The following is a 12,221-nucleotide window of genomic DNA, read 5'->3' as shown; positions in this document are numbered from 1 at the left end:
AACTGGAGGTCATTTGCAAGCTTTAACAGAGTAGACTGGCTGAGATTTAGTAATACCTAGCCAATTGTTTATACTCAGGTGAGACAGGATCATCATGATAATACTTATTATGCTTGAAATTAAATAACAAAACTTGCTACTAAAAATTCTTCTAGACTTTTTGATATGTATGAAAGTGATTTAATAATTTCACATAAATTGATAATGTAATATGGCCTTTAAGTTCTTTGAAATGAACTCTCAAATGTGGTTTTCAATCTTTTTTTTTTAACCTGCATTTTCCTTCTTTCCTTTCTGTCTTCTTTCTTTTTATCTAAAAATTCTTTTGTTTTTATTTTTGCCTATCTGGCCAGGAAACTTCATGGTGTTATGGTCGACTTGCCGCACAACCGTGTTCAAATCTGTCACCAACAGGTTCATTAAAAACCTGGCCTGCTCGGGGATTTGTGCCAGCCTGGTCTGTGTGCCCTTCGACATCATCCTCAGCACCAGTCCTCACTGTTGCTGGTGGATCTACACCATGCTCTTCTGCAGGGTCGTCAAGTTTTTGCACAAAGTCTTCTGCTCTGTGACTATCCTCAGCTTCCCTGCCATTGCCTTGGACAGGTCAGATCATTTTGATATTTGGCAAAACTAATACAATTATGTAAAGTTTAAAAAGAAAAAAAAAAAGAAAAAAAAAAGATTAGGTAGCCAGGGGCGTAACTTTTTTTAAGTACTGAAAAATTAGCATTGTGAAGCAAATAGTGAATAGCTGATGTTCCAAATATTGCTTGTGGAGAATCAATTGCTGAAGCAGATGCCTCACCAAAGCCAGCAGCCCCGGAAAATGGGGCTGTTGAGAAAAGATGTGGTGTTGAGGAGGCTACATCATGAGGGAGCTGGGGCATGATATAGTTTCAGTCTGGTTGGAATTGGCCATATTTGCTTTGCAATTTGCAGTAGATTGCTCACCAGATTGCTAACTCTGCAATTAGGGCCTTTTGATGATGGATGAAAACATTTCTGGAAGAACAAGAGAACAAACAATTCAGTAGTTATTTAACAAGTGATTAGACAGTCCAGTTGGACCTGGCCAGATAGCACCAGAAATTCCTTTGGAGGATTTATTTCCAAGGTTTTATACTGTGATGGTGATTGCTTTCTCTTCCCATCACTTTTTAATGGATGTCATTTGAAATAAATCTTACATCCTAGTTTTGCTATCATACATAATTTGATCAGATTTATCACAGTGAAGTTTAAAGATCTCAGTAATCAACTTCCTGCCTTTTTTTTGTTGTTGCTAGCACTTCATGAATACAGTTGAGATAATAATACATTTTAGAGAACAGAATTAAATAAGCACACAAGAATTAAAAAATATTTTGTGTCCACAAGAATTTTTGATTTCAAGATTTACAAAAAGGAGAAGTTGCTGATGCAAAATGTGCTGATTCTTCTGACTTTATATCCTGTGATAAATTTAACTATGTTTTAGGTGAATTTAGAATTTTAATACTCTTTGTCTATTTAAAACATGCTTAAACCTTAATGACCTATTGAGGGTATAGACTGCAAAATCCATCTCTGGAGTGACTTCACCCTATCTGACTTGGAACCCAGATTTCATTAGCTGGCCAGTGTCAGCTGCATGACGGGACACAAAGTCATACAAAGCCTTCTGCATACTGGCAGAAATCATTGACTTTGTACTTAAAAGAGGGATCTTGGAGCCAGAAGTCTGATTTTAAGCCTTACCTGTGCTGTTTCCTTGCTGGTGGCTTTGGGCAAACCTCTCTGAGCCTCAGTTTCCTCAGGGGTAAAAAGAACTAAATGAACTATTTGAGGCCCGTGTTTAGATAGGCTGCACTGATATATATATATATATATTTTTTTTTTTTTTTTTCCTAGTTTTCTCTTCTGTTTTGCACATTCTTTCTCAGATAAATTGTCTGCAGTCCTTTTACCACTAGAGAGCCACTGCAGCTCTTTGACAGTTTCTCCTTAGAAATTCACCATCCACAGGATCAGATGAGGCAGGTGACAAAACCAAGTGACATGGACCAGTTTGGAGTTGTGTGTCTGCCTTCTTTTACATGGGGGTCTGTCTATGGGGTCGCACAGAGTCGGACACGACTGAAGCGACTTAGCAGCAGCAGCAGCATCACTCAACAGGCCCTTTACTACAGCACTGTATAAATTTAGGGTATATGGCATAATGGATTTTCTTACACATATTGTGAAATGACTCACTAGAAATTTAGCCAGAGACTTCTCTGGCAGTCAAGTGGTTAAGACTTTACCTTTCAATGCAGGGGGTGTCGGTTCTGATCCCTAATCAGGGAGCTAAGATCCCACATGGTTGAAAAGTCAAAACATAAAACAGAGGTGATACTGTAACAAATTCAATAAAGACTTTAAAAATGGCCCACATAAAAAAATTCTATAAAAATGAGATAACATCCATCATCTCATATAGAAACATGTCATTTACCTTATGATGAGAACTGTTACAATCTACTCTTTTATCTTTTAAAAATAGTTTTATTTATTTTTGGCTATGTTGGGCCTTCATTGCTGCGCAGGCTTTTCTCCAGCTGCAGAGAGCAGGGGCTACTCTCCAGGTGCAGTGTGTGGGCTTCTCACGGCTGTGGCTTCTCTTGTTGCAGTTCCTGGTCTCCAGAGCATAGGCTCAATAGTTGTGGCACACACACTTGGTTGCTCCATGGCATGTGGGATTGAACCCATGCCTTCTGCATTGGCAGGCAGATTTTTACCACTGAGCGGCGAGGGAAGCCCCTTGACCTACTCTTTTAGCAACTTACTTCATTCCTTTTTATTGCTGAATAATTTTCCATTGGATGCATATACCACAGTTTATTTATCTGTTTACTAGTTAAGGGACATTTAGGTTGTTGCCAATTTTTGGATCTTTTGAATAATGCTGCTATGAATCCTGAAGGATTTTTAAGAATAGGATGCAACAAGAGTGGAAACATTCAGGACAGATTGCTGTTTCACCTAGAACAGTGCAATAATCCCTGTGGGTTATTTTTGAGCCTCTGGTTTTAGGCAAGAAAATACATAAATAATAAGAAATCCGTATTATCTTTCCAGCAGAAAATCTGTATTTTTGCCATCATTTAAAAATTTTTTTCCAGTATATCTTTTACTTTATTTTTTTATTGAAGTATAGTTGATTTACAATGTTTCAGGTGTATAACAAAGTGATTCAGTTATATATATATATATATAAAATCTTGCCAGATTCTTTTCCATTATAGGTTATTACAAGATATTGAATATAGTTCCCTGTGCTGTATAGTAGGTCTTTATTTGTATTGTTTATCTATTTTATATATAGTATTGTGCATCTATTAATGGGTTCCCCAGGTGGTGCTAGTAGTAAAGAACCTGCCTGCCAATGCAGGGGGCATAAGAGACTTGGGTTTGATCCCTGGGTCAGGAAGATCCCCTGAAATGGCAACCAACTCTAGTATTCTTGCCTGGAGAATCCCATTGACAGAGGAGCCTGGCAGGCTACAGTCCATAGGGTAGCAAAATATTAGACATGACTGAAACGGCTTAGCACATCTGTTAATATCAAATTCCTATTTTTTAAAAAAGTTAAGCAAGTTCTTTTAGTATAAAAGCAAGGTTGGTAGATCCCTATTTCATTGTTTAGTGATTACTCAAAAGCATAAGTGTGGTGTACATTAAGACAAAAGGAGAACAGTCCTTTCTCTCACTTCTTTCTCAGATATTTGTTTCATGGCACCAAGTCAGCAAGTTAGTTGGGAGGCCACATGCACTTCTGCATCATCCTCTAGACACGTACACTCCAACAAAATGATGGATAGTGAACCTGTGCACTCGTGTTGCATCTATTTCCCAACATATAATGGAATCAGAAATGATGGGAAACTGGGGTTCGTTGCATGTTTTTTAGCAAATGGGAATCAGAGATAGTGGACATGTATTCATGTGTGGGTGTGGGACCATCATATTGGATTTGTTAAATGATGAATAGAAAAGTTTATCTATATTCATAGAGAAAAAATTGAGAGTGTGCATAACTTACACGTTTCTTTCTCTTTTTTTCCCCTCCCAGAAAGCGATCTAGAATACATTTTACCGTGCTTCACCCACCTCTGGTCTTCCATGGTCATGTGTGTTTGCATCGTCTCTCCCCCAGCTTGTCCCTTGACAGACTCCACCACAGCACCACTTTCTCTTGACATTTTCCCAGGTGCTCCCCTTCCCCTGCCTCCTCTATGCATGCCTCCAGTAGAGCCATCTTCTCCTCAGTTATAATTGTTTGCTTACATGCCATTTTTTCCCCATGTGGTTTAGAAACATTCTTGTGTATCCTTTCATCTTTGCAGCCCAGTGCCAGGCACAATATGTAGCACACGGGTGGTGCTCAGAAATCCTTGTGACAGGAAAGCACACATGCTCAGGTGGCCCGTGAGGGAAGGTCGACTCCAGTGTTAGCTCACTGCACAGACGTGGGGTGAGCTAAGGGTGAACAACTTGCTGTATCTCTGAGGCTACTGACTGCCCGTTCAAGACAGATGTGGTTCTAGGGGTTTAACAAATTACTCAAAAACAAACAAACAAACAAACAAATTACTCAGTTTCCCCAGGTCATAGGTGATATTGAAACAAGGTGCTTTGGGAATTCTGATTGGGTGGTTGTAGAATAGTCAAGTCAAGCTTGAAGGAAAAAAATCTCTGATTTTAACAAAGATATAACTGTGCAGGTGTTTTAAACCTACTGATTGCTCTTAGGGATCCTGAGCGATTATCATGTAAAAAATGGCTACTGAGCCCACAAAATTTTTTCAGTGGAATTGATTTTGAAGGACTTTGTCAGAGTCTATCCCTCACACTGGGTTTTTCTGCCCCAACAGCTGTAAATGCTAATGATACCCATGCATATATACTGCAGCATGAGTTTGCTTTGGATTTGTGTGCAAATTTCTCTCTCTTCATGGCTTTGAAAATTGCCCTTAAGCTCCTCTAGCCCATGTAAAATTATTTACAAATTACCCTTTACCCTTAAATTGAAAAAGAGTGTCTTCACAGCAGATGGAGATATCCTTTATATCGAGGGCACTCTTTGGGATTTAGTGCTGGTGGCAATAATTATAAAGCAAACAATGAATTGTATGGCAAAGTCCTCAAAACTTAGGGTCTAGCTTCCAAATTCCCCTAGTGATCTCCTCTGTCTTGGGCAGAATGAAAGAACTCGACCCTTTCTTTCCTCTCTCCTACTTTTAGTAATATAAATTCCCCCAATTTAAAGTGTATCTTCTTCTGTGAAATGAATTTTGCTTGTGCATTTGGCAGGTACTACTCAGTCCTCTATCCGCTGGAGAGAAAAATATCTGACGCCAAGTCCCGAGAACTAGTGATATACATCTGGGCCCATGCAGTGGTGGCCAGTGTCCCTGTGTTTGCAGTGACCAATGTGGCCGACATCTACGCCATGTCAACCTGCACGGAAGTCTGGAGCAACTCTTTGGGCCACCTGGTTTACGTTCTGGTCTACAACATCACCACGGTCATCGTGCCCGTGGCTGTGGTGTTCTTCTTCTTAATACTGATACGCCGGGCCCTGAGTGCCAGCCAGAAGAAGAAGGTCATCATAGCAGCACTGCGGACCCCACAGAACACCATCTCTATCCCCTATGCCTCCCAGCGGGAGGCTGAGCTGCATGCCATGCTGCTGTCCATGGTGATGGTCTTCATCTTATGCAGCGTGCCCTATGCCACACTGGTCATCTACCAGACAGTGCTTAATGTCCCCAACACTTCCATCTTCTTGCTGCTTACGGCCATTTGGCTGCCCAAAGTCTCTCTGCTGGCGAACCCTGTGCTTTTTCTTACTGTGAACAAATCTGTCCGCAAGTGCTTGGTAGGGACCTTGGTCCAACTGCACCACCGCTACAGCCGCCGAAACGTGGTGGGCACAGGGAGTGGGATGGCTGATGCCAGCCTGGAACCCAGCATGCGCTCAGGCAGCCAACTCCTGGAGATGTTCCACATTGGGCAGCAGCAGATCTTCAAGCCCACAGAGGATGAGGAAGAGAGTGAAGCCAAGTACCCAGGCTCAGGGGCTCTCCAGGCGAAGGAGCTACTTCCCAGCTGCCTGGAGGCAGAGCTGGGACCACAGTTTGCAACTCCCACACCACCCCCGGGCACCGTGGACTCTATCTCCCAGGCAGCACCAGCGGTGTCTGTGGAATCGGAGACATTTCCCGACAAGTATTCCCTACAGTTTGGCTTTGGGCCTTTTGAGTTGCCTCCCCAGTGGCTCTCAGAGACCCGAAACAGCAAGAAGAGGCTGCTTCCTCCCTTGGGTAACACCCCAGAAGAGCTGATCCAGACAAAGATGCCCAAGGTAGGCAGGGTAGAGTGGAAGATGAGCAGAAACAATAAAGTGAGCATCTTCCCAAAGGTGGATTCCTAGCATGGCTTGTGAATGCTTGGATGCCACAGGCCTTTCCTGCTCTTCTTTCAGTGGACCTGTGATTTGTATGATCTCATTGCAACTCAGCATGGGTTGACTCCTCCACTGTGGGCCAAGTGCTTATGAATGAGAGGGAAATCTATATATAAAATCGAATGTCCTCTTTATTGAGGATGTGTATATTTATCTATATATATATGTTTATCTCAGTGATCCAAGTCCTTAGTAAAGTCCATGTTCCTCACTGTGGAGACGAAAGCTGGGTAGTGGGGAATGGGTCTTGGGTGGGAACTTCGTGTGCATTTTCTGAGGATATCTCAGTTTTGGGGCCCTGCAGAGAGTACACATAGAGGAGAGTGTCTATGGAGTGCCAAAGGGAGCAAGTACTCTAGGAGAAGCCCAAGATAATCATGGAGCCATGTGACCATAAAGAAAATGCCTATTAGATTGATTTTAAAATGTGAAAGAAGTGGAGAAGAAAGACTGAGAAATACCCACACTCTGTTAGTCTTTAATCTTCCCAGATGATCTCATGAGAAAGATCCTATGCAGCAATCAGCAGGGGTAAAGGATATTGAAAATGATGACCTTGTGCCAACTTCTGGAATTAAAAATCATTTCAAAAGGCAAAGTTAGTATACATGGGGGCCTCTGGAAATGTCAAGCTAAAAATACTTGATTAGGAGAGGTGAGTCTGCCCAAAAGAGTGGGAAAAGTTTGGTTCTTTTCCAAGGAAGACTCCAGACCCCAGGTGTTGCCAGTTTCATTTTCAGTCTGTATGACTCCCTTCATTTTGGGCATAAAGGAGGAACAAAACAGAAGGAATTCATCATTGTAAAATGCCAAGGCAACACCTGGCCCAGGTAAGCTCTTGGCTTCCTGTTTCCCAACGAAATTATAGCAGGAACCAGACAGGATAGGAGAGAGGGGACAATGTCCTCAACTGACCAGTCGCCTGGGGGCTCTCACAAGTGATTCGAGACCACTGAATTCAAAGTACAGGTGACACTTCACTCTTAATGAGAGCAAATCAAGCACCAGCTCTGCTCTTTTCTGATGGGTGTTTTGTTCTTGTTCATTGTACCTAAGGGAGCCAATCCAGTGCCTTGAGCAAGCTTGAAGGGAGGGGGCATACTCGGTGGCAAGCAGCATATCCCAAAGGCAGTGGTCCTTGCAGATCTCCTTGAACCACACTGGCCCTTGTCCCTTGGAGGAAGGTCAGACTGTGTGCAGGGAATTTCTTTTTCCTGTCCTTTCCTGGGTGCGCTGTCTTGTGATTCCTGAATATGAACCCAAAGCCCCTTCTCCCCAGGAGGGAGCGCCTTCCTCTTTGTGTTTGTCTCTTCTGTACATCGTGTGCTCACAGTGGAAACAGGGGCCTGCCTGCCACCCGCTCTCTCAGGGCCCTGCATGCCCTCTGTAACTCCTCACGTCCTGATGCTTCACCTTGTGGCCCTTCAAGCTTATCTTTCAAACATTCACAACTGTAACAGCTTTCATCAAGAAGGAACATAATCTGTCAGAAAATTGTGTCCACTTTAGAAGAATCTGTCAAATGTAGCCACATTGATGTTCTAATAATGTATATGTACAACTTAATAAGTTCTGGTGAGCCAGAATTTGGTAGATATTTCTTATGTATGTTTGAAGCAGTTGGTTGCTATCTAACAGATCATGGCCAGGTGTATTTCTATACTCTTTGAAGAATTATGTTTTAATAAAAAAATCAAAAACAGTTTCTAAACTCAAAAAAAGTTGTATGAGTGATTTTTTTTTCCCCTTTCAAGTGGTATACTATCTGAACCTCTCTCTTCCTGAATGATCTCAAGTGAAAGGTATTTATTTTCTTCCCCAAATGTAGATACAGCATTCTAGTAGCATTTTCTTATGTTGTTGCAACTTGAAAAATGAATTCCCAAAGAAGAAAGTGCAGTGTTTGAATAATGTCCCCAACCTGGTTTCCAAATAGAATTGGTGGGTGGGCTACTGAAGCCTGTAGGTGGAGCTACGCTGGGAGGAGCATAGTGCACTGTCACCACCCCCTGTGGCTGGGACCATGGCCTTGAGGTCCGATGGTCAGTATTTCAGTCCTGACTCTACCATTGACCCACCTTGTGATCTTCAGCAGGTGAGGTAATCTCCACGTATCTTGGTTTCCCCTCTGTAAAATGGGGAGGTAATAACTGTGTTAGAAGCTGCTACTGCCCTGACTCACATATTTCACCTCTAATTTTAGCCATGTCTGCAGTGGGCCATTGTTGGCTGCATCTGTTTACCTCCCTGAGAGCCATCAAGACCTCGCTCCTCTCCTTTCTGCCCTGGGAGAGCTCCCTAGCTCTGGGGGTTAACCCTTGACCAGTGGGTCACGGGCGTCAGTGGATAAATGCCCCTGCTTCCTGTCTTTCTGCTGGACACCTGTGGAAGGCATCTTTCTACATCTCAGGAGGTCAAGCAGCTTGAGTCCCTATTGTCCACCATGGTGTCTGATTAATGCAGCCTTTTATTGACTCTTCTTTCTCTGTGTGGCTTTCTCTATCCTCATTCATGCCCTCAAGGATTACCTCCCCAAAACCAACCACCCAAAGCCCTTATCTCAAGCTCTGTTTTCAGGGGAATCCAATAGTATACCTCATGGGGTAGTCCTGAGGATTAAACGGCATGGTCTATTCAACACAGAGCCTGAAACAGAGTAAAACTGTATCAATAGTGGTGCTTACCTGCTACATTAAAAACAGTGGTTGAGGTTTTTATGCAGTGTTATTCAGAAAATAATACTAAACTTATGTTTCACCAGTTACCCCAACAATTATTTGTATTCATAATGATGATACTTTGAGGCAGTTGTGCTTAGTCACTCAGTCATGTCCAACTCTTTGCAGCCCCCTGGACTGTAGCCTGCATGAGGTTTTAGAAGCTAAAATATCTTCCCAGTTAGCTTCTGGCTTAACTAGTGTTTATCCCCATTTATGCCAAGGCAATAAGTTAGTTAATAGGCAGAATAAAGGCCTAGTGGCCTTCATAGAACTCAAACTGTAACCTCCAGCATGGTGTTATGTGAATCTGTAATGGCTAATTATCTCCAGAGTTTGTAGGAGCCACTTAATTCCAAACTTAAATCAGTGAATGATATAATAAATGGATAAATAAGAGATATAGCACTTGGAGAAGTAGCTAAATCTCTCTGGGCAATGAGCTGAAGTAAGATTTTCTGTCAGTTATTGCTGGTTCTCATCGATTTCCTTGAAATGACTCATACAAGGGTTAAAGGCATTGAATGCAAGGTTTTTGATCTACTTGTCTCTTCAACACCTAAGCCTCTCTGTATATTCACTAGAGTGAGTGTAAATTCTAAATTTGGAAGGAAGTTCAATATTGAGAAATACAGCTCTAGGCACGTGTGTTGGGCATAAACAGTAATCCTTTTGCCCTCTGTATTGATCAGAACTTAGTGGTTAAATCCCTTCTTGCTCCCTTTTAAATTTCTTTCTATATGTGTATTCACTGCAACCCACATACAGAAGGAAGGTAATATCCACACAAAGGAGGTGCTAGAATGACCAGTGGTGTACCTTTTAAGGCAACAGGTGAGAAAGAACATCACAGATGGGATATTAACCATATCACAGCAGTGCATCCAATTCCTCTTCCCTCCTTCCCTTGCTCAGCTCCTTCACATGTATGGCCTCAGGGAAGATGTGGTGAAGGCATTCATTACCTCAAAGTAAAGGAAATAGCCCATGAGCCCCTTTCCAGTTTTTGTGTATCAAAGCCAAGGTCTTAGAAAAGCAGATGGAACTCTTGGGATTAGCCTAATGGATATTTAGTCATGATTTTCAAAATCATGGTGGGTGCTTCTGGCATCTAGTGAGTAAAGGCCAGGGATGCTGCTAAACACCCTGTCATGCACAGGACAGCCCACCACCCCAAAGACTTATCTGGTCCAAAATATCAATAACACTGTGTTTGAGAAACTTTTGGTTAGCCAAACACTGAGAAGCCTTGAATGAGTCAAACATCAGGAAAGCTTGGATTAGCCAAAGGTTTGAGACAGTTTGAGGAGGAAAATCCATCTCCCCTCAGTAGAAAAAAAAGCTTCCCTGGAATTGAGGATAGTAGAGAAGAGAACAGAGAAGGCAATGGCACCCCACTCCAGTACTCTTGCCTGGAAAATCCCATGGATGGAGGAGCCTGGTGGGCTGCAGTCCATGGGGTCGCTAAGAGTCGGACACAACTGAGCGACTTCACTTTCACTTTTCACTATCATGCATTGGAGAAGGAAATGGCAACCCACTCCAGTGTTCTTGCCTGGAGAATCCCAGGGACGGGGAAGCCTGGTGGGCTGCCGTCTATGGGGTCGCACAGAGTCGGACACGACTGAAGTGACTTAGCAGCAGCAGCAGCAGAGAAGAGAAGTCAGGGGTAAGTGATAAGATACAGACATCTGTACCTTCTGGATAAAGGGGTCCTTTTGCTGCCTCCCAGACAACGCCCCAAGAATATAGCAAAACAAAGAAAGATTTGCACAGTTGCAAGGGGACCTGTGTGTGCCTTGCTCTCCAGGTCCTGCATCCCTGTGGAGAGTTTGGTAGTGAGTCCAGGAGCCAGGGCTTCACTCAGGTATTTACATACAAGTCTGAAAGAGAAAGCTGGAAGCCCAAAGGTGCAGAGGGATGGAAGGGATGACTGCTGCATCAAATGGGGCAAGGAATGACCACGCAGGCAATGGCACAGAGGACAGAGGTTGTCTCCACTCGCATGCTCCACAGCACCCATGGTGTCATGTGAGAGGGAAGGAAACCTTGCATGTAGGAGTCTATTATCCCAGGGTCTCAAGAGGAAAAGTAAGCTGTAGCAAAATAATAAGACTATATATTTTCTCACACTTTGGGGGTGGGGGTGGGGAACTGAAGCAATTACTTTGTATTTAAATCCTGAATGGAGAATGAGGTTTTAAATTTCTTTCCAACTCGGAGATTTTATACTTCTGTAGTATATTATTTGACATAGAAATACATGGCTATAATCTTTTCTAGTTTATTTTGACTTCCCTCTGACAAAATTCTCATTCTTGTTTGCATTTTCTTCGTTGTGGTTTTTATGGAGGAAATTTGGTGTAAACAGGTTTTATTTATATACTACTACCCTAAAGTCCATGAAGAATTGGACTCAAACCTTCTGCCTCTGGGCTGTTTCTCTGTGAGAAACATTTAATCTAAGTTCATGATCATTTAAAAGGCAAATGATACAAGGGATAATTTTCTTCTCAAACCCAGCTTTAGAAAGATAATACTAGGACTTTACCTGATTTTAAATATAGATGAAATAATGACTACAGGTCTAGAGAAATGAGAAAATTGGAACTGCATTGAAAAAGAAAATGTACCTAAAACTTTGTTCAAGGTTTTCAGTGGTTAACTGGAAGTTGACTTTAAGAAAGACTAATACATTCTGTCCTTGTGAAGACTGTTTGAACATATAAGAGTGCATTTACGTGAACACATCATAAGTTGGAGCAGATGCCTTCATTCATTTCCTAAACATCCACTTTCCTTCCTTCTTCATAATGTCTACTCTATCCCATCTCCAGGGGAGATCATGATTAGAGGAGACTTCTTGCTCTATTTAAGACTAATCCATGTATAAATACAAAAATACAAATTAACTTTACAAAGTGAGACCTACAAAAGTCTATTTAAAAAGCTTCTGAATTTTGCAATGCACAATCAGACTGAACAAAACAAAGAAACAAGAAATCATATGTATC

At 42.1% G+C, this 12,221-nt stretch overlaps 1 protein-coding gene across 1 annotated transcript; it reads left to right on the top strand.

Annotated features, from left to right (window-relative positions):
- Window positions 1–356: 356 nt before the first annotated feature.
- On the top strand, window positions 357–6,457 carry GPR176 (G protein-coupled receptor 176). Its single transcript, XM_055537348.1, has 2 exons — window positions 357–606; window positions 5,335–6,457. Exons 1-2 carry the CDS (start codon window positions 362–364, stop codon window positions 6,455–6,457), a joined length of 1,368 nt encoding a protein of 455 aa, XP_055393323.1. The 5' UTR covers window positions 357–361.
- Window positions 6,458–12,221: the final 5,764 nt, after the last annotated feature.

Source organism: Bubalus kerabau, chromosome 10 (genome assembly GCF_029407905.1).
Source record: "Bubalus kerabau isolate K-KA32 ecotype Philippines breed swamp buffalo chromosome 10, PCC_UOA_SB_1v2, whole genome shotgun sequence".
Classification (NCBI taxonomy): domain Eukaryota; kingdom Metazoa; phylum Chordata; class Mammalia; order Artiodactyla; family Bovidae; genus Bubalus; species Bubalus kerabau.
Note: the sequence above shows the minus strand (reverse complement) of the source record. Positions and strands in the feature narration are given on the sequence as shown.

Coding starts and splice junctions, on each gene's coding strand:
- GPR176 (XM_055537348.1), top strand. CDS start 362: ATGGTGTTATGGTCGACTTGCCGCACAACCGTGTTCAAATCTGTCACC. Junction 607..5,334: donor CCTGCCATTGCCTTGGACAG/GTCAGATCATTT, acceptor TGCATTTGGCAG/GTACTACTCAGTCCTCTATC.